At 42.0% G+C, this 20,812-nt stretch overlaps 3 protein-coding genes and 1 long non-coding RNA gene across 4 annotated transcripts; all 4 read right to left on the reverse strand.

The window, feature by feature from the left end:
• Positions 1–28: 28 nt before the first annotated feature.
• trmt6 (tRNA methyltransferase 6 non-catalytic subunit) lies at positions 29–6,309 on the reverse strand. Its single transcript, XM_062411444.1, has 12 exons — positions 6,010–6,309; positions 5,650–5,780; positions 5,384–5,493; positions 4,333–4,424; positions 4,146–4,229; positions 3,925–4,049; positions 3,613–3,783; positions 2,980–3,128; positions 2,560–2,645; positions 1,814–1,916; positions 1,385–1,471; positions 29–674 (listed from the first exon to the last, which is right to left on the reverse strand). Exons 1-12 carry the CDS (start codon positions 6,114–6,116, stop codon positions 513–515), a joined length of 1,407 nt encoding a protein of 468 aa, XP_062267428.1. The 5' UTR covers positions 6,117–6,309; the 3' UTR covers positions 29–512.
• A 1,550-nt stretch (positions 6,310–7,859) lies between these two features.
• fermt1 (FERM domain containing kindlin 1) lies at positions 7,860–17,463 on the reverse strand. The gene is made up of 16 exons (XM_062412114.1): positions 17,361–17,463; positions 15,683–15,832; positions 14,881–14,978; positions 13,823–13,958; positions 13,572–13,709; positions 11,318–11,492; positions 11,117–11,219; positions 10,894–11,001; positions 10,257–10,388; positions 10,021–10,070; positions 9,795–9,919; positions 9,337–9,443; positions 9,002–9,226; positions 8,761–8,885; positions 8,522–8,663; positions 7,860–8,420 (listed from the first exon to the last, which is right to left on the reverse strand). Exons 2-16 carry the CDS (start codon positions 15,819–15,821, stop codon positions 8,247–8,249), a joined length of 1,977 nt encoding a protein of 658 aa, XP_062268098.1. The 5' UTR covers positions 15,822–15,832; positions 17,361–17,463; the 3' UTR covers positions 7,860–8,246.
• A 484-nt stretch (positions 17,464–17,947) lies between these two features.
• On the reverse strand, positions 17,948–19,373 carry LOC133974007 (uncharacterized). Its single transcript, XM_062412099.1, has 2 exons — positions 19,127–19,373; positions 17,948–18,958 (listed from the first exon to the last, which is right to left on the reverse strand). Exons 1-2 carry the CDS (start codon positions 19,257–19,259, stop codon positions 18,489–18,491), a joined length of 603 nt encoding a protein of 200 aa, XP_062268083.1. The 5' UTR covers positions 19,260–19,373; the 3' UTR covers positions 17,948–18,488.
• Positions 19,374–19,382: 9 nt separating this feature from the next.
• LOC133974008 (uncharacterized) lies at positions 19,383–20,535 on the reverse strand. The gene is made up of 3 exons (XR_009924632.1): positions 20,421–20,535; positions 19,638–19,783; positions 19,383–19,395 (listed from the first exon to the last, which is right to left on the reverse strand). It is a non-coding gene; the product is annotated as an uncharacterized LOC133974008 (long non-coding RNA).
• Positions 20,536–20,812: the final 277 nt, after the last annotated feature.

Consider the following 20,812-nt stretch of genomic DNA (forward strand, 5'->3'; position numbering starts at 1 on the left):
AAAACAAAAAACAAAATGCTTTCAGGACTACTTTTAGTACTTTTTTTATTCTGTGCAGATTTCGGATGTAGCACACTTTGAAGCTTCATAAGCAACATGATCATAAAACAAATGGCACTTTCTGCAAGGATCACAAAGTAAAAAAAAAAAAGTTAGAACATAGAGGCTGGAGAGACTTATCGTCTTTACACCAGGTCTTGAGGCGTGAAACACAAACCCGTCGGTTTCTCTCAGCACGCAAATGATTATTTCCGCTGTTTCTTCCATAAAACATACACTGAGCTCCGAGAGCCTAAACTGGCTTACAATTAACTCCTTAGACGCCTTCCTCTGCACTGATCTGAACACACAAGACGGGAGAAGAGGCTTGATGTGTGCAAAGCAGACACTCTGTCTCCCTTATCACAGTTGTGTCAAATCAGTTCAGCACAAAGGATGGTCACCGCTGGAGGAAAAATCCCTGTAGGCCGTTAGAAATGTGCCCTCAGAAGGTCTGATGCTTCGGTGTTTGTTTATCCCTCAGTGTCTGTCACTTTCAGTCTCTTTGGTGCTGGTTCATCAGCTCGCTGGGAGCTTGCGAGTTTGGCGCGATCCGCGGCGACCGTTGTCCCTGAGAGGATGTAGCCCCCGCCACCGCTCATCAGCAGCAGAGGATGGGTCCTGTTTGGCAACACCTAGAGGCACGGCACAGGAAGTCAAGATGCATTAATTCTACAGGAAGAGCCGCAGGAAATAACACATTGGTCCTGAAGGGGAAACAACTCTGGAGTATGCAAACACAAAAGTACAAAAAAGGGGCAGTGGGAGATAATGCTGTGGATTGCTGTGATAATGGGGTTCGAGGCAGTGACAAGTATCTTATCCCAAAAAATTGATTTTGCCATTTGTAGATTATTTGCCCTGATATCACTGACTGAGATGTGGCTTGAGGGGTAACTCCAGTTAAGCCACACTTGAAGGACTGCCATAATGATTTTCTTCTTCTTTAAAAGACATGTTAACTAAAAGCTACACCTTTTAGCAGCATAGTTTGACAGAATGAATCACCATTTGTGGCTTCGGAGGGCGCTGTTGCACAAGTAGTTTTCGGGCATGAACTCTAGAGAATGTCTGCAGAGTTTGCCTTTTCACACATGAACAACGCAGCAGGAGATTCAGCGTACACAACAACACAAATCTCTGGCGTGTTCTGTTGAGGGGCGGCGCAGCAGTCTGAGGGAAGGATGCACTTGCTTCAAAGCACATCAACACCAGTGTCTGCGCTTATCACCCAAAGCTCTTTAAACATCGGAGTCTTCGAAAATGCAGGGCTCTGCTTTATTATCTTGAGATGATTCTTTTATTTTGTTTCTTCGCCGGCATGGAGGCATAAAAACTAATTTACCTGGTAATGTCTGAGCCAGGTGTCTGCGAGTCTGAGGCTGACCGTACCACCTTGTTCCTTGAGCTTTGTGTAGCACTCGATGAGAGGCTGGAGAGATTGAGGGGGAAATGAAAAAGAGGCATTAAGGATGAGGACCCGCGGATGCACGACTTCACACCCCCTCCCACACCCACACACAGACACTTTTAGCAACATAAGCACAATAGAGGTAATAAGTGCAGGGACGTGATAGGCATTGTAACTCCTTGGCAGGGACAGCGATGTCCGCCGCAGTAATGAAATAAGGACATTTCCCGCTGGAACTCTTAGCAATAAAACCCGTGTGCAGAGGCAGATAATGAGAGATCCTTCAGCTGAATTAAACTAAACTCTGTGAAGGACATCGATAGCGTTGGTTCGAGCAGATGCAAGTAGTCATGACGACCGTACCTCTTTGTACTGGGAGTAGACGACGAATGGCCTGGAGGGGGAGAGGAATTTGAGCAGGACCATGAGGACGGGACACGGGTGAAACCGGCTGGCGATTATCAACCTGTAATTCAGAAGAAACGGATGATCACGCAAACATGTCTGATGTGAAATACATGTTATCGGAAACGTGGAGGTGGGGGATATCTCCCAATGTGACCTCTCTCTGGAAAGCTTCAGGATTTAGTGCCTTCCTATTGCAGACATTCATTACACTTCCTATAATGAGAGGACAGTCAGTACAAGAGACTCTGATTTAGGAACAAGCGGAAAATCGATTGTGGTGTGTATGATGTGGCTGGTTTGATGTAGAGGAGGGGCGAGTTAACAGCCTAACCAGATCAATACTTCATCTGACCCTCACAACATGACATCCATCAATTACACAGAGGCTGTGAAGCAAATCCTTTTCATTTAACATGACAGCAAACTGCAAGGCAGTCACTCTGTTCACCTCGTACGGGCACCGTGCAGTAATGTGTGCGTGAGCTCAGAGGAAGGCAAATTATTGATCAGGATTTTTATGGAGATGATTAACATGACTTTTAATTATCATTCATCGAATCTTCATCTCTGCGGATCAGTTTTAATTACAGTTGTTGACTACACGTTACAGTCCAGGTAGTCGGAAGAGAGAGATGCTGACGCTGAAAAGAGCGGTACAGCGGAGGGGAAAGGCACAAAATAATAAACAATTTGACACCGACCCATCTGCATTTCTGCCTTCCAGCAGGGAGGCGGCGGCGGCCAGCTTCTTTCGCTTCTCCTCCAGCTTCACCCTTTTTCCCTGAGCCTAAAAAAGAAAGAAAACAAAACAAATAAGTGCCCTAACTCTCTTTTTGCCACATCGAAGTCTGACATTTCTATTTCTTGGTGATACCCTGACCATCCCGAATAAAACACAACTTTATATCAGGTGGGAAACATCAATGGATAGTCTGTCTTTCAGACCTGATATTAATGTCTGTCCTGAGAGATCTGAGAACCCAGACCACATTCGAATGTGGTCTGGGTGCTCCAAATCTGAAGAGTGTCACAGTGACTACTTCTTCCTCATTATAAGAATACAAAATAATAAATGAGCAAAATATTTGGATGAAAGTGGAGTTAGTAAATATTGGACATACTTTAGCCTCTTTCAGTTTCTCCCTCTCTCTTTTCTCCTGGTCCGCGGTGTCATCACCAGCATTGGTCTCCATGCTCTGTTCCTCCGGATTGCCCTGCGGTTCTGCCTCGGGCTGGTTTTGCCCCTCAACCGTGTTAGACTGCTTCTCATCTGGAATTATACACGTCAGTTTAGTGTCACAAGAATAAATTAACCTTTTCTGCATATTATTCTCTAAAACAGCAGATTATCTTGTCTATATTTTGGTTTATAAATAATAATAAAATAGTTATCAGAGGAACACAGGCAAATCTTTTAAATCAGTTGTTATCGCTCATTTATGCTCAACGTTAGATTCTCTAGAGCAGACAGAGCCTCTCCATATTTACACACGTCTTCTAAAAGCTTAAAGAAATGGACGAAGCGAGACAGCTAAATGGAACGCCCAACAATGGTGGACATTTTGGAGAAGATTTGGTAAGAAACTACAGGCTTCTTTCTATATGATGTTGCTTTGTACTGTTTTCGCACGGAATGGCAGCATAAATACCAAGAAATGTGGAGAACTTGCTCGTAGGGACTCTGTTTCATGTGAAAACAAACCTACAAACATCTTTGAGAGATGATTTAAAAAAAACAAACAGGCAGGTCCTACCAGCACATGGGTCTTTGGCTGCAGTGTCCAGATTGCCTGCCAGCAGAGCATTGACATGGCAGATGGGAAAGTCATGCAGCGTATCGTGGAAATGTGCAGGGAAGCCAAAGCTCTCCACACCCGCTCGAACGGGCCCACCTCCTGGGTACATTTGGATCACGGAACCGTAGCCTAAATGAGGAGGAAATGGAGGGGAATTATGCAGAGGGGAAAGAAAGGGCTTTGTTTAGAAAGTTCAGATCAAAATACAATAGAAAGTATAAGTAGAAACGGCCAAGTCCAACAGCAGGAGAGTTAACAGGACTTAATTACCTCCCATTCTTTCCATGACCGAGCCCAGCACGAGGCCGGCACACGTCTCAAACACCAAAACCTTGCTGCCAGCGTGGATGTTTCCTAGGGTCAACATCTGGGCGAGTGTGTCATACCGCAGGTGGCTGCGTTACACAGAAACATACACATCTTACTTCCACATCTTCCTGCTCATTAAAAGGCCATTTTCTCACATTCTGTTGATCCGCGTGCTGACTCACCAGATCTTCCCCGGCTCCCGGCCGTGGTACATTATAGCCAGGCTGCGGCACGACGGTTTTAGAATCGTCACAGTATTTTCGTACCTGGAAGAACACGAGACAGGGACAGCTGATAACACTAATTACAGCACTCTGCATTATTCTTCGTCCGTGACAGTTTGAGTTTGTGTAGTTGGAAGTGACTCACTTCTTCTTTTTCTTCTTGATGTACTTCTCCTGAGCATACTCAGTCTTATCTCTGAATGTGGAGCTGTTCTCTATAAGCTGCTGTACGATTTCCTGTGGAACACACACACACACACACACTTCTTTATTTTATCTGATAGTTTTAAAGACAAGTATCCAAAGACGAGGCAAAAACCAGCAGTGTGCTTGATCGCATCTTAATACTTTTCGATTTCCCTTCTCTGCCTGTGGCATTTCGGCAACAGATACATCTTTAACGACCGCTCACAAACATCTTCCTGAAAAAACTTAATTGTAGGTTTTAGCACACAGTTCTCAAAACAGGATTTAAAAGTGCATTTGTTGGAAACTGTTCTCAGCTGCAGAATATTACACATTTGACTATAGAGCGTGTATTAATAGAACTACAACTGAGCATGTGAGTCGACTCAAATTCAACAACGTTGCCCAAAGAACGTGTGTGTGAACAAGTGTTTTTTTTTTTCAAAGTGTTTTACTTACACCGCGGAGGCTCTGTGGCTCACACAGTCTTTGCCTCCAATGATATCATGTTTGAGCGGGGATTTGTGAGCTGCCACTGAATTTTGAGATGCAGGTATGCAGGTAGTAATACCATACTGATATTGTATTATGGTAACAATCAGGAGGAGGAGCGGAGAAAAAATGTAAACTGTCACAGCCCTGGTGGCTACAATTTATGTAATGTTAATTTATGTTCAATTCATTAATTTTCTCCATTTAAGCAGAAAGAATTGATAACACACTAGTCAGACACAAGCCGGTCTTCAAACCAATTAACGTCAAGTATAGGTGGACGCAGCCATCTTAGGGGATGAAGACAGGACGCATGTCATATAAAAGTCTATGGTGTGCTACCTGAATTGAATGTCACATAGAAAGCTTACTGTAAACAATGTAGGAAATACATTAACCCACATTCAGACTTTGGTTCAGAAGTGTAAGATTGAAAAAGCTATATTAAAACGTCCTGTTAACTGGCAGTGATAAGATTTTTTCTTTGTATGTGTGTAAATTCAAGGTTGCTCATGTACCTGGCCCTTCAGCCCTTGCTCCTTGAGCGTCTCTATGTCGTCCCTGGTCAGTTTCTGTGATGTCCCATCATCCAGGATGTGTCTGTTGTCTGTGCCTGCCTCCTTTGCGTCTGTAAAGGACACATGAAAAGAAGTTGTGAGTGAAAAAGCAAGAACAACTTGCTGTCAAGGCTCTCACAACCCATGCAGTGTGGAAATAGGATAAATGAAAATGCCACTGGAGGCAGCAGATCTGGTCTACTGAATGCCCCTGCTGTGTTACACACCGGCAAGGCTCTCCTCCTCCTTCGGCTTCTTGGGCTGCAGGTTCCCTCCGGACAGGATCTCAAACTTGGTGCTGTATAAATGACCCACTGCTTTATCCAAGAAGAACCACTGCTTCTCAAATATCACCTTCCTGTGAGGGAATCAAACCAGTGATGAGCACGGCAGGTCATGACAGTTCACTATGTAGGGCCTCAGTGTTGTGAAGCTAAAACACGTCACATGCATCCGTCACTTTGTGAGATGTCAGTTTTGGTTTCGCTAGGACCCGGGCTGTGCCTGACAAGAAATCCTAATAAATGATACTAATCTGAGGTTTATTTTTGTATTAACATATGTATATTCCACAGTATTTAACTTACTTCCTGAGTTGTATTTGCAAAGCTTTGAAGATGTCGCCTCGCTTCAACACTACGTAGTCTCCCTCTTTGATTCTGTACTGAGCATCGTCGTCCCCGTTGTCGGCCATGTTCCGGCAGATAAAGCGGCTCACTGCGGAGCTGCAAGCGAACCGAAGCCTTCAGCTAACCGCGCTGGGTCTCCGTAGACAAGGCACCGTGGGAGAAAGGCACGAAACGACCCTGAAGTGCGAGCAAAACACGACGAGTTACTATTTCCACGTGTTAGCGTACTTTGCCTTTCTGCTTCTCAGGACGACTAATCGACTGCAGAGTGGAGAAAGCGCCCGCGCTGCAGTGTCGTCGTCTGTGATTCGCTGGAGACGCGTCGCTGAGCTTGGTGGCCAATAGGAGCGAGGTGCGATGAGGCCAGGAAAAGGTATAGAAATTAGAGTCATCGATGAGCAAGGACTGGACTGAACATAGATTTATTTATTTCTAAGATAAATTTATGGGAATATATGAATATAGCTTAGTTTCATAGTTACGTTTTTTCATAAATTGTATCTGTTTTCACGAATTTCTGTGTTGGAATGTACCAAGTAGTAGTTTTTAAAACACACAGAGAGAGAGAGAGAGACAGAGAGAGAGAGGGGGGGAGAGAGACAGACAGACAGACAATTATGATAGAAAAGAAAATATTCTCGACATGGAGAAATGTCCGATGAACTAATGCACATCACCTGTTTTCCATTTATTCACATATTTATGAGATACGTTATGTGCAATCTAGCAAGTAATAGTGATATGTCAAAATATACTCTTTCATTACATTGTTATATGTTTAATAATATATTATTGTACATATTTATTTTTATAGTAAGAATTAACTGCACCAAACATATTTCAACATGTTTTCATTCTTCACAACATGTTCCATAAATGTGTGAACAGATCGAAAGTGGGTGATGTGCATTCCTAAAAATACTACAATAAATTCTCAAACACTGTTTTGAATTCAAGCTTAAAGTTTACACACTACCCACACTGATACTGCTGGATTGCTTTCCAGCTCAGTTAACAGCTATTCTTCACCATAACGCTCATAAACTGTGTTGAAATGCAATCCAGCAGATGTGTCACGTCATCCTACCATGGGGCCATAATCTGGTGTTTTATAACTGCTTCCCCATGGTGTGCCAACTCCACAAGCCCACAGTGTAGTGTAGAGCAGTGCAGCAGTGAGGTGGCTGACAAGACCAAAAGACAGCATCCTACACCACACAGCAACAAGATTAGATCAAAATGCAATAAATGATCTAACCTTGGAGACAGCTTGAAATTTAGCTGAAGTATAGCAGAAGTATAGCAATGTAAAGCTTAGTGTTATCAATGATTTGTAAGTCACTTTGGTAAGTCACAGCAGACTAATTTATAACTATGATAACTTATGTTGTTACCAACGTGAAAAATATGGCACGCCGGTGCATTAAAATACAGAGGTTCAGCCACCGCGTAGAAAATCGCAGCCAATCAAGTATCAGACTTCTCTGCGCTAAGAATTTCTCAAAGATTTCTGTAAGGCTTTCACTGTTTCTAAAAGCAGTTTTAAAGTCGAATTGTTTATAAAATCACTCAAGAATCCGACACATCCTCAGAGCTTTTTTGTTTTCAGGCTGTTTGGCACCAGAAAACAAGAGGGATATTAGGATATTCATCCATGGAGTAGATGTGACAAGTAAAAGTACGACATTTCTTTTTCACCTTAACATGTAAAAAAATCTGATTATATGTCCACAATGAAATTTAAGTTTTACCATAAATGTACAAAGAAAATTCAATTTGAGTAGAACAGATGCAAAACAAACAGTGAATTATAAAAACACCCTTTAATATTTTTTTTACAAACATTGTGTCTGTTGAAATGAGGACATAGCTTCACCTTTAAAAAAAAAAGCTTAATTCTTACAAATCCTAAGTTCATCCAAGTTTTGAGAGAAAGACAAATCTTTACCATATTTACATCAACACCATTATTGTTCTAGTGCAGGGTACATTGTTATCACTGTTTGAGGGAGGATATGTAATGACAAAATATCAGGCTGTTGTTTTGTGATTGACGATGTATCATCTCTGACTGTGACGCAGTACGACATTTTCTTTGGCTGGGATTTGACACTGCAACAAGGAACTCTCACATTGTAACATCTACGTAAATAAACAACAGCTGTACTCAAAGAAGCCCAGTCTCGTGTCTAGTCTCATTCCTGTCCTCCGGTAAGTTTATGGAACAGTTCTTCATCCAGGGACTCGTTCTGGTCTTTGCCTCGTGTGGACAGGAAGATGTATCCGCCGATGAACTCGTGCACCACCTTGCAGTCGCAGCTCAAACAGCAGAAGGCTATTGTCACATTCTGGTCAAACTCTATGGTCACCTGGAATTACATGAAGTAGATTAGGGTTTCGTGTCTCTGAGATAATTCGGTCTTTGTGTAATAACCCAGAAACCGCTGAGTCAGGTGAAACGATCGCCCACCTGTCTAATCTCCCAGTTGACATTCCACTGCTTCATGTTGGCGAACCTCCACGTGGTGACTGGGAGGCCAGAGGACATGTCAATACGAATCAGACGGTTGTACGAGATCCCCAGCATCTCATCCTTCTTACTGCCTCTGAATCTGAATCACATAGAAAAGGATAATCCCTCAAGTTATCATTCAAGTGAAGTAAAATGTATATATGTATATACACACACATGTATATACTGCACTGTACCTGACAATGTAGTAGTTGATGCCAAACTCTGGAAGTGACTGCCATGCCTGAATGAAGCGCATCTTGGCATCCATTAGCGAAAGCCGTCCTATGTTCTGATGGGCCTCCAGGATACGAGCTGTCAGCTTGAAACAAAATCACGAGGGGCAGATTTAGCAAACATTTTTCCGAACTATAACAGTGACGCAACACTGATGGCTGTTGGCAAAGTCGAGGTGTTTGGTTTGAGCCTCAAACGAACATGTTTGGTCTTGTGCTTTTTGGCGTAGCGCGGCGAAACAAAACACTCGGCGTTCATCTCCATCGCGTCTAGGTCGGGAGCCGCCTGACCAGGTGGGGGCGCCAGGCTCTTCATTTGCAAAAAGGACTGGATGTTTCTCACTTCTGACTTGTAGGAGCTGTAGGCCATGGTCTTGCCCTTGGAGGCGAGGATGCACGCGGCTTTCCACTTGGCGTACTGTGTTTCCTGAAGAGCGAGACACAGTACAACAGTGACAAAATGATTTGCTAATTCCAGTTACCAAAGAATGCAATCTCATAAAATGTGGCGCAAACGGATGTGGAGCTGGACCTTACATTGTCACATCGGATGTAGACCTCGTTCATCCCATCAGCGACTGGGAGCAGGAGCTTGATGCCAAACTTCTTGTCTGTGACGTTGACATCAGGAACAACCTCACAACCTGTCAAATGAGGAGGAAGATAAGAGAATGTTTTATTGACTTAAGCTGCAGATACAGAGCAGTGGGATACAGTAGATCTACTTATGGATAATAAAACTGCAGTTATCATGGTGATTACCACAGAATCTTAGATTTTGTGCTTTGTCATTTTAATACTAGGATATAATTTATTTAAATCTCTAACCACAATCCAATCCAAACTGTGAATTCATACAACTTTGTTTTGTACCCTATGAGAAGAATTACTCAAATAATCAAACGTAATGAGATTGCTTTAATTGAGGGTTATTGATACGCAACAACACAAAAGATATTAAAACTGGGTTTCCAGATTGTTTTTTTCTCACTAACCTCGGAGGTGAAACTGCTCTAAGGGTTCTCCACTGGCAGTCTCCTTGTTCTTGTAGTAGGAAATGGTGATGTCCTTGAACACAAACCAGTATTCTTTGTAAGGCCTCAGGCTCAGTCTTTTAGGCCTGATTTAAGACACAAAAAAGAACGAGGCTTAAAGTGGAACAGAATAAAAAGATGGCCATGTTCATGTGAGACAGTAAAATGTGTCCAAAGGTGGTTTTACCTAAATAGCCGGAGGGAATCTGCCAGTTCTGGAATGTCTGTAATGTCTTCCTGGGGGCGGGTCAAACAACAGTCAATCATCCTGTGTCTTCTCGTTACATCACCGTGTTAAGACATGCAATCATCAGAGGCCTAGCTATCAACTTCAGCTTAAAAACAGGTGTCCGACTGTTGCAGACCAGAAAACCTGGAAATTACTGTTACTATTCACTGCAGCTCTAAAAAAAAAATGTTTACCAGAATTCTGTCCGTGTGTCCGCCTTCAAGCGTCACCTCCAGGTTGGACAGGGCCGCCTCCACTTCGTCTATCTCTGGTTCGTTGGAGGTGTCCAGTGGTTCACTCGACATGGTCAGTTTACAAATATGATACTGAGAAAAAAGGGGGCGTTTTACTTGTTAGAACATTGATCAAACATTTAGTTTTCAATGTATGAGCCATTATGAGTCTCTCAGACACGACTTTAAAGGTTATGCAAAGCTGCTGTGAGTCAGAGGGAGGTTGGAGCACAGCCCTGAGAGCCAGCCGCTGCATCAGTGTGTAGGTGAGCGCAACGCTGATCTCCCTTTGAATCACTGTGATTTCTGAATCACTGTCCCAACAGTTGCAAAAAAAACGCTGAGACCAGCTGACATTTAGACACAATGAGAGCCACAGATGAAACTTTACAGTTACCATAAACTTTTGAACACAATAAATTGACATTGGAAACTCGTGGCTCCAGTTATGAGCAGTAAAATTCCTAAATGTGACTACTTAAAATGTTGTATTGGCTAATACAGTGACCAGCCCTGACAAAACAATGTGAGGAAATCATAATAATAATAACAAATTACCTTCAAATAATTTTCACAACTATGACGAGGAGGTGTTTACCTGTAGTGAAGCGAACATGAGCATTTCCTCCTCAGTACAGTCTATCTCCTCCAGTAGGATGGACCAGCGGGCCTGTTCATACAGCTGAGTTATCCTAACAGCGTCGTACTAAAACACACAAACACGGACACACACACGGACACAAATTTCAAGTAAAGTCTGTCCTTGTTATTTCAGTTCCCCCCTGTCATAAATAAATTCAGATAAATTCTGGGTCACTTACTTTGGGATTGAGGTCAAAGAAAACATTGTACTTAAACCGAAGTAAAAGCTTGTCGTCATCTTGAATATCTTGCTCCATGAGGGATCGAGACGAGTCCAACCACCTGTCAATCACAACAATAATATATCATATTGGCTGAGGATAGAAAAATGTCATCCAAATTGTGTAAGAGCACCACATTTGAATCAACAGTGTTTCTACCCTGCGTTGTTGACTGCTTTGTCCACCAGCGAGAGCGACTGGTACATCTTGGCCAGCTCAGCGGGCGGCAAGTTTGGCTGAGAGTCAGCAAGAGGGTTTTCTCCAAAACACTGGCTGGTGGCAGACACAGGCAGCCTGTTCTCTGAGTCGTAGGTAGCTGTCATGTACTGGAAGCCTTTGGGGGAAAAATAGACGATTGATAAATGCATGCATGCAATAAAAAGTATATGATTCAGCATAAATTGCTAAGAATTAGCATTTAAAATCCACTAGCTGTCAGATAGCATACGTGTTAGGTCAAAAGAACTTATGAAACCAAAAGATAATTTTCAACTTTAACTTTCACTCAGGGGAGGGAATAGCTCTCCAAAGGCCCAACAAAACTCTGCCAAGTACATTTACACATAGATCCTAAAACGGTTTAAGAGACATATAAACTGTATTACCAATTGAATCAACATAATTTCAGTTAAACATTGGTGGTAGTTACAGGTTTGTAGCCTTATTTGTCACTTTATAGCAACATTAAGTTCAATGCATAAGTCCCAGGGAAAATCAGTGAAAATATAAAAAGCAACCTATCTCACAATGATTACCCTGGCTCCATCCCAAAACGTAACAGATTTCCTTCTTGGTCCATAAACAAAGACTTGTGGAAATTTGTTTAGTAGTTTTTGCGCAATTCTGCTGACCAAGGATCCAACCAACAAATAAAGAAAACCGACAGGGCAGAGGTAATACAACTTTGAAAGGGAGGACAATTAAAACTAAATAAAGAATGATGGAACATGAAAGTTAAAAACCTGGTCTGACCTTTAAGGCAGCAGAGATTGAATTTCTTCATTAGATCGATTTTTACAGTCGTGAAGTCTGAGCTGCATATTCAGCGTCGGACTGAGGAAGAACACGGCAGCACAATAAACAATTCTTTCATATCTCCCTGATGAAAACTGTAGAGCTCAGTAGCAGGCAATGTAATGGAAATTGATATTATTACTTTCAGTTTCTCCTGCAGCCAAAGCAACACACAATCAAATATGCTGCATCCTCAATAACCAGAATTTATATCTTATTGCAGGCAATCTCTGACTGACTACATTTAGTCACTGTCAAAATCCCTTCTAGTGAAAGAAAGTTCAACCCATAACTTCCATGGCACAGTACAGTAGACCAGACCCTTTAACTCTTGACAATTCTTTTTAAACATATGGTGAAATTAATATTATACACTAATGTGCTGAAACACATGATATTATGACAATTTATCATTATAATTATCATATAAATATTTCTGTCACACCCCTCCCTGAATGCCTGTTTTAACTTTGGTGATTTGCCACCATCTCCGCGTGGAATTGAAAGAAGTTGAAGAGTAATGGTTAAAAGTGAATCAGTTAAAAAGACTTAGAGATCATTGAAAAACTCCAAGTATATCTTCCATATAAAGAGGAAACTTAAAATATAAAATATAAAGATTACTGATTTGGTGGATTTGTTACAGCAGCAGACCTTCTGGTTCAGGAAGCCGGGGATCATGGGTAATATTCACCGTTCAGTTCAGTCAGAGCTCCTCTCAACAACGTCATAGGCTTTGTTTTTTCTCTTCATGAAAACCACTTTATCACCCAACATAAGTAATCACCACATTTGGCTGCAGATGGAGATCTGCTTGGTAAAAGTTACATCGTATTGCTTTTAACTGAATCTTGACAGTGACACTAGCAATGGAGACCACTTTTGTTTTATTATATTATTCTTATTATTATATATTCTTACATTATTGACTGCTTCAGCGAATAATGCAGTGCAGCAGCCACCGATATTATCTGTTTTTGTCTTTAAAATGATTTATTCAATTTTAGTTTAACCTTAAGCTGCATTCCTCTCATGGGGCCATAACCCAGGTTAGGAACCACTCCCCTTGTTCTAAATTCATCGAATCCATCTAAACTTTAAAGTAGAGCGCCTCTGGCCAAAGGCCCCTTACGCACCTGGTATTAACATGTGGTTTTTGTAATCTAATCTCAAGTGGATAGCTTTATGTTCAGGTGTGAACGCACTTAGCTCGGATATATAGCCAATCACGCCAGACCACGTTCGGTCAAACTGTTATGGAAGGGTCCCACGACCCTCAAAGGTTCAAAGGTTTACTGATGAGTGCATCTTTCTCTTTTCAATACAGGAATAGAAGTGTATAATTTCTTCAGAGATGCTGCCGACCTTTTGTGAGACACATTCATGTCTTTCACGGTACCTTGGCCTCCTGCTCCCCCACTGGGTAAATCGATGTCCCAGATGTCCTGCTCTGCTGAGTTCTTGTCTTTCTTCTTCTTCTTCTTGGAGGGATCATCTGGAAGCTTCAGCAGAGACAGCTCCTCTGCCCTCCTGATGCCTGGAATGGAGCAAAACGCAGGAGGTTAAGGGAAGACAAGTGAGTCTTAATAATCACACAAGCAGAAAGAAGAGAGGGGTAATGTTCTCCGTAAAGACAGAAGAGAAACTCACCGAGCATTTGACAGATCTCTCCCACCGCCTTGAAGACCACACTGGAGTAGCTGACAGTCGTTATGATGGTCTTCATGTTGGGAAGCAGCAGCAGCAGGGGTTTGTGCTGGGGTGTGTAGCGCAGGAAAGCATCAGACTGGGGAGCACAATATTTGAAATCATATGAGTCGCCCAAGCAAAAATGAATACTTATCCCCCATCCTTCCTTAATGAGCAGATTTTAAGTTTTTGTAACCTTGGCTGGGCTGATGAAAATGTCCCCATTCATGGATTCTAACATCAAGAGGTAATTCCTTAAATATCTGTGGAGCAGATGACATCTACACGGTATGTGTGGTATGAAATGATGTTTCCACATACAGTGTATGTAATGGACACCTACATTCGGCAGTGTGCCCATTTTTTAGGGGGAATTTTGCATTTCATTTGCTAAATGTTTTCAGATGTCTTTCTGCATAATAACATTATGTTATCACTCTATCAACAGGAGTTCTACGGTTCTTTGAGCCATACATCATGAGGTTCGATTTTTGACCTGACAAATGGCTACGGGCTATGTTGACGTGGTTAGTAAAATTGTGCTTGTTACAGCGGGGTTCAAATCCTGGTTCGGCCAGTGTCTTGCTCTGTGGAGTTTGCATATCCTCCCATTGGCTGTGTGGGTTTTCTCCAGCTTCGGCCAAACAGTTCAAAGACAGTCAGGTTAATTGGAGACTCTAAAATGTCCATAGATGAGAGTGTTTGTCTCTGTATGTTGGCCCTGCAATACTCTTGCGGATAAGCTGTATACCCTTTGAGGGTCTGTGTACATAATGGATGGATCGAGTATGAATCTATGATTTTATTTCAGAAGCCTCCATAGGTGGCTGGCTATGTAAAACCTGTCATGGCTCTCCCTGCCTTAAGGAGCTTTGATACAGATAGTTGAATGTATGGCTTTGAATAGATATAGGGATACGCAACTGTTGCATTGGCATTCAAATGGATTTGTAGAAATACATTTATAGGGGATATTTGAATTGCTTTTTGGAGAGTAACATATTATAATTAGATTTTACCTGAATTCCATACTTGTCCATGGTCCAGTGGGTCTTAAGCAACCAGCATTTCCTCTGCTCCCACCACAAGGCATGGTCTGACCAGTCCTGAGGAGCCTCTACAGACACAATAAATCATACTATTATAATACTGGCATTATTGGTACCAAACTTCTCTCATATATCAAGTTGAATGGGTCGTTGGAATCTAAGGGCATTGTTCACATTTATTGTCCAATTTTAAATGGACTTTGAGACTTTAAAATCTCACTACTAAAGCTAGCAAAACAATCACTTCCTGCTCCCACTGTTGCGTAAGTGGCTGGCCATGATAAAAGTGTGGCACTATGAGTCTACCTGACATCATGTTATGGCACTGGGCTGAAATCCGTCTGTCGATGACAAGCTACTTAGTCATCTGTTATGTCTCATGCTCTTTAAACCGCCTTGCTAAGGTTAGCCGCTCCACGGTTACAGAGCACTGTGACAAGATATCAGATCCCGGCTGAACTTTAGCCCCTGAGGCTAGACAATCCAGTGCACTGTGACTAAACAAGGCCACTGCAGTGCCGAGAAATGCAGGGCAAATAAGGGTGTGGCATGACTAACAGAGCTGTTGTTGCAGCAGTCGGGGGACCAAAGCCACAATTGTAAGATTAAGAAAAGCTTGATTTCAAATGCCTCTGACCTATGTAGTTACACATGCATACACATTTGGTGTCTTTCTCAGTGGTATTTAAATGAGATTCTACCCAATGTAAACACTAAGACCCAGAAGGCAGAATGCATTAAGAGTTTTTTTTAACCTTTCAAAGACACTCACTGATTTTCTCCACTAACTTCAGCATGAGGCCCCCGATATGCAAGTCTCCCTTCACCCTCAGCTTAAATTTCATGGACTCGTCTCCGTCTTTTTGATCCACCTGCACGGACAGCTCCCATGAGGTCTCTGCGTTGGTCATCGCACCCTGTTCTGAAAAGACAAGAGGGGAGGCCGTGCATGGGGGTTTAGATATCGCATCATCACAAGGAGTGTCGGGAGGATCCTGTTTAGGAACCCAGCAGGGACGTCATTTGGCCGCTTTTGCTTGGAAGATTAGGAAACATCTGAAAACATGAGTTAGCAGATTAAGTGTTTCTCAACATCCTGTGGGAACTTCAACCTTAACTTGGCTTGCACCTAACAAACAAGCCTCTCAGTTTTCCTGCTCTAAGTGGAACTGATTTTCAATCTGCAATATCTCAGCAAGTCCACACTGCAGCTCCCAAAAGTACTTGTCTCAACCCATACATTAATGAATAAGATATCAGTGAACACACAGCCTGGCAGATGTACTGGCTGGTGCCAGCAGGAGAAGGAGATGAGACTGTGGAGGACACAGAACAGACGACGCAGCTCTGCACTTAAAAGGAACATATATCGTGGATGTTTGTCGGAGTTTAATAATGAGAAAGAGAGAAACGGATGAAATCAGGCAGGTTTAGGAAGCGGAGCCGTGTGGAGGAGGAGCAGGGAGGGTAGAGCCGTGGAATGTGTGACGAGCAGGGACATGAATCTGGTGAAGGGGAGACCATGCAAAACACGCTGCACCATTCTCTCTCCATTTCACACCTGAACGCTGTAAATCGGGCGAACAAAGAGATGCAAAGTCATAAGCACACAACCGTTTAGACTGGGGCTATTAACATACCTGTATTATTTATTGGGTAGCCTGTTGCATCTGTACACTGTATAAAACTGTGTTGCTGGAGGGCTAGGTTTTGAGAGCACACTTCTCTTTGTGCTGCTCCCTCCCTTTGCAGCTGCTGGGAGCAGGGTACGAGCTTGCACGCCTGCTGAGGGAATACTTGCTGAGGTGTGTTGGAGGTGGGATGACCTCACTCTTAAAATATTAAACTTTATCGATTGAAGGTGATGGAAGGTTCACCGGGGGCATTTGGGGCTTACGAGAAAGTAAAAAACTGAAAAGAAAATGCAAAATGCTTGAAAGAGGAGTGAAACGTGTTATGATTTCTTTATTCTAAATATGTATGTCTTATCTCTGATTTATACATAAAAGCATTTGAAAGTCTCATTTCCACGCTGAAAGATCGGACTTACACTGTGACACATGGAGGATTCCAGGGCTGTTAAAAGTTTACAACGCTTCTTTGCAACACACACACCAAACACAAAACAGTGTTGAAGAATTGTGCATTATTCTCTATCGTTAAACTTATTCACATTAATGCAAATGGTCTGAAATAGAGAAACTGAACCCTGTGACAACAACTCTCAAGTATCAGGTTTTGCTGTTCAGCCACAAAAGACAAATACTATGTATAATAACACTATATAAATTAAACATTTACCTCCGCGTCTATTAAAGACACAGCACACGTTCCCAAGTAGGGATCATACAATTGTTTTCCACCAGGCACATGAGGCTCCAGCTTTATTCAAACCCACATGGATAAAATATCAGAAACTGACCTAAATAAAAGTGTGAAACAGTTCTTACCTGGATTTAAAGTTTTCTGCCGGTCAGCTGTTTTTCCTGGAAGTGTGTTGTGGAGTGAGGTGACCCAGGACTGAGGCTTCCTCCTAGAGGGACGCACCAGGTAAAGCCGGAAGACAGCGTCTGTCTGTGGCGGAGGAGGAGGAGGGAGAGGAGGTGGAAACAGGAAGTGGTGGAGGTGAGTGTGTTCGGTGGTCACACACATAGATATATATAAACACTAGATGTCTCGTCCGCGTTGCCAGCCAATGGAGTCGAACGTCCGCACATGGCGGCCATCTTGCCACAGGCTGCTCGCTCAGCCATAACATTGTGTTGGTAGTGGAACATGTACTTTTTAATTAACTATAACTTGCTCAATTTTCAACCGATTTTTAAACGGATTAGTTTGTTATAAATGCTGGAGATGTAGTTATGACACTCCATACTTATTAATAATGATGTTATGTTCTAAAAAATAGAATAATGTCCTTAAAAATAGGTACAAGATTTCCCTCTACAAATGAGATGTATTCTTATGATTAATTATAATTATAACCATGGGTTTTCATATGGAAATATCATTAAACAGAACAGATAGGGGCAATAAATACACACATGCACAAGGTTTTTATGTTAAATCAATATATAGGCTACTTAAACTCAACATACACAATGGCAACATGAGATATATGTATACGTTTATAATAGCAATATTACTAATATAATACAATAATTTGAATTATCACATGTTTAGTTTAAACAAGTAATAATTCAAATTATTGTATTATATTAGTAACATTCTTTTTATAAAAGTGACATTTATTTGCAGTAAAAAAAAGGTGTAAGATTTCCATTTACAAATATACATAAAGAAATGCTGCATGTTGAATATTCCCACCCTCTAGAGAGAACTAGACTACTTCGGAGGTATACAGATGGAGGACCGACATAACAAATTACAAAAAAAACAGTGAAATCAATTGAAAATCTATAATATTTACTAACCTCTGAAGAGGCTGGTGATATATGCCTAAAACGCTGATATGATATGATAATGGTGATTCTTAGGTGAGTCGCATCAAGTTTGTGAACATTATTTTTTCTATTTCCTGTCTGACTGAGACGTGGTAAAACCGTGGTAACATTTGGCTAATGCCCTTTGAAAAGGACTGTTTTATTCAGCTGCTGTCGCATGTTGTTGCTCTGTAAGTTCAGTGTAGTAATTTTAGCGATGTGGTGTAGCCTTATTTTAAAAAACACTGAAACAACTAATGTCAGCAGCGTTTGGTGGTGGCTGTCTATGCCATACTGCGTGTCGACGATGTGCTCCCCAAGCACAAACACATCCTCTGACCCGATCCTCTTCCGTACAATGTACATGACCTCCAGCAGTTTGATGGGCCGTGATCGTCCGAAACTCGATGACGCCTGGCGAATGACCCACTCTGCTGCCCTGACGACCTTCACTGTGCCCTCTGATGGAATCACCAGGCCTCCATTGTTTCTTAAAGACAACAGGTGGTAGCTCTGGTCCTTGATGGCAGATGCAGCCTCTGTCACCAGGCTGGCACGGCAGACATCACAGGACAGCTTCTTCAGAGCCCTTCGCACACCAAGTCCTGAAATTTGAGTTGGATAATAATATCATAACTTATAATAATAAATAATAAGCGTGGAGAAATAAAGGGGACATTTCTCTTTTTGGACTATCGTCAGATTGTTTTCCCACAGATTTGACTATTGGCTCTATCGGTTATAGGCAAAATTGACATTCAGTCAGCCTTTACCGGAAATGTACACAAGAGCGTTGTCCACAAGACCATCGAAGCGGATGGGAAGGTAGCTGTGGTCATGTACTAGGGCAGGAATGTCAGCAAACGGGGATGGAAGATCTTCTTCTCCTCCTGCTGCAAAGGACATATCTACAGCCGATAGGCTTGTAGAGGTGTCGATGACCGCTGGTAGGGACTCTGTCTCATCCTGCGTTGTCACATTGCCTCGGCATGGTTTAACAACTACTTGAACTGGCTGGCATTAGGGTTATTATTCCAGCCACCTTAAAAAAACAAGATATACAAGTATATTACACAGATATTCAATATATGATATAATATAAAATGTTTGATGCTTAAAAAAAAAAAAACTAGCCACCCCTGAATGATCTTTCCAAATAAATTAAGTTGAATGACATTATCAAACAATTCAGAAAAAAAAAACATATGGACCAACCAACTGAAAACAATATAAGCTTTGTGTCACCAAGTGTTGCGGTTTGTAAATAAAATTTATGAACACTACCGGATGCTCTGATGGAGTTAAAGAGCAGTTCCAAGTGGTCCTTGCTGAATCTGTAGGTCAAGACATATCGCTGTCCTTCAATCAGCACAGGAACCATCGCCAGCAACGTGTCAATGTTTATGATGTAGCCCAGGACAGAGAGGAACCTTCAAAAGCAAATATTGTATTACTATGATGATTCTGCCAAAACAGGACACAAGAAAGCAGGGATGCAAACAAATAGTATAGGCTGAAAATAGTGAATGCTCCCAGTGCAGCACTTCTCAAGGCAGACACAAATCCACATTTCAAACAATTCACTTCATTGCCATGGGGGGGGGGGGGGGGGGGGGTAAAACTGACTAGTTTGCATCCCTGACCTTAAATGTAACACAGAATTGAGGCCTGGGGATATGAGTCAAAGACAGATGGGGGGTCCACTGGCAATAAAGTCAGCAATTTCCTGTAGAAATCATAATGCAAGATGTTTTTTAAAAAACAACCCAATTTGAAATCATGTGAAACCTCAGTTAAATCATGTGCAGCTTAAGTTATATTGAAAAGAAAGAACAATTCTGCCTCTCCTATAAATATAAAATTACCCGGTACTAGCCTAGCCTAGCCGTGGTACACAACTAAGCTGCACGATTAAGTCGTTTTTCGGAGAGAAAAGCTGCGATTTCAACATGTTCAAGCATCCAGAACTATAACCACATTAATAACGTTTGTAAGAAACCAAACCATTTGTAAATCCGTCAAGATTTCAGAGAGATAAGAGTATAAGTGTTTGAGCAGATCACTGACCCTCCCTCAGGTACCACAGATCCTTCCAGAAAGCCTGCCTGTGGCAAGATGGCCGCCAGTGATGACGTTCTAGACTCCGCCGGAAGACATCTAGTCTTTATATATATCTATGGTCACACACATCATTTCACAAGTTTCATTCACGTTCACCAAACGCGGTCACGCAACGTAGTCGTTGCGAGCTAAATTGTTCACGAATATAAACGGCTAGCTAGCTATATGACGTCCCACAGATGTTGTCCGTAGCTAGTAGCCTCACCAGAGAACTATGGCCATAGTAAACAGCAGTATTGGCTAGAATAACAGTTAGCTCACTCTTCATCAGTCCACATTATTCTAATTGTCATTTATATATGAATGTAGTAAAATAGCAATACAGTGCGCGAATACAC

Source organism: Platichthys flesus, chromosome 18 (assembly GCF_949316205.1).
Source record: "Platichthys flesus chromosome 18, fPlaFle2.1, whole genome shotgun sequence".
Classification (NCBI taxonomy): Eukaryota; Metazoa; Chordata; class Actinopteri; order Pleuronectiformes; family Pleuronectidae; genus Platichthys; species Platichthys flesus.

Coding starts and splice junctions, on each gene's coding strand:
- trmt6 (XM_062411444.1), bottom strand. CDS start 6,116: ATGGCCGACAACGGGGACGACGATGCTCAGTACAGAATCAAAGAGGGA. Junction 4,050..4,145: donor CGGGAGCCGGGGAAGATCTG/GTGAGTCAGCAC, acceptor TGTGTAACGCAG/CCACCTGCGGTATGACACAC. Junction 3,129..3,612: donor AGCCAAAGACCCATGTGCTG/GTAGGACCTGCC, acceptor GTATAATTCCAG/ATGAGAAGCAGTCTAACACG.
- fermt1 (XM_062412114.1), bottom strand. CDS start 15,821: ATGACCAACGCAGAGACCTCATGGGAGCTGTCCGTGCAGGTGGATCAA. Junction 11,493..13,571: donor TGGGGGAGCAGGAGGCCAAG/GTACCGTGAAAG, acceptor TTTCCCCCAAAG/GCTTCCAGTACATGACAGCT. Junction 9,227..9,336: donor TCTACATCCGATGTGACAAT/GTAAGGTCCAGC, acceptor CTCGCTCTTCAG/GAAACACAGTACGCCAAGTG.
- LOC133974007 (XM_062412099.1), bottom strand. CDS start 19,259: ATGTCCTTTGCAGCAGGAGGAGAAGAAGATCTTCCATCCCCGTTTGCT. Junction 18,959..19,126: donor CGCTCTTGTGTACATTTCCG/GTAAAGGCTGAC, acceptor CTCAAATTTCAG/GACTTGGTGTGCGAAGGGCT.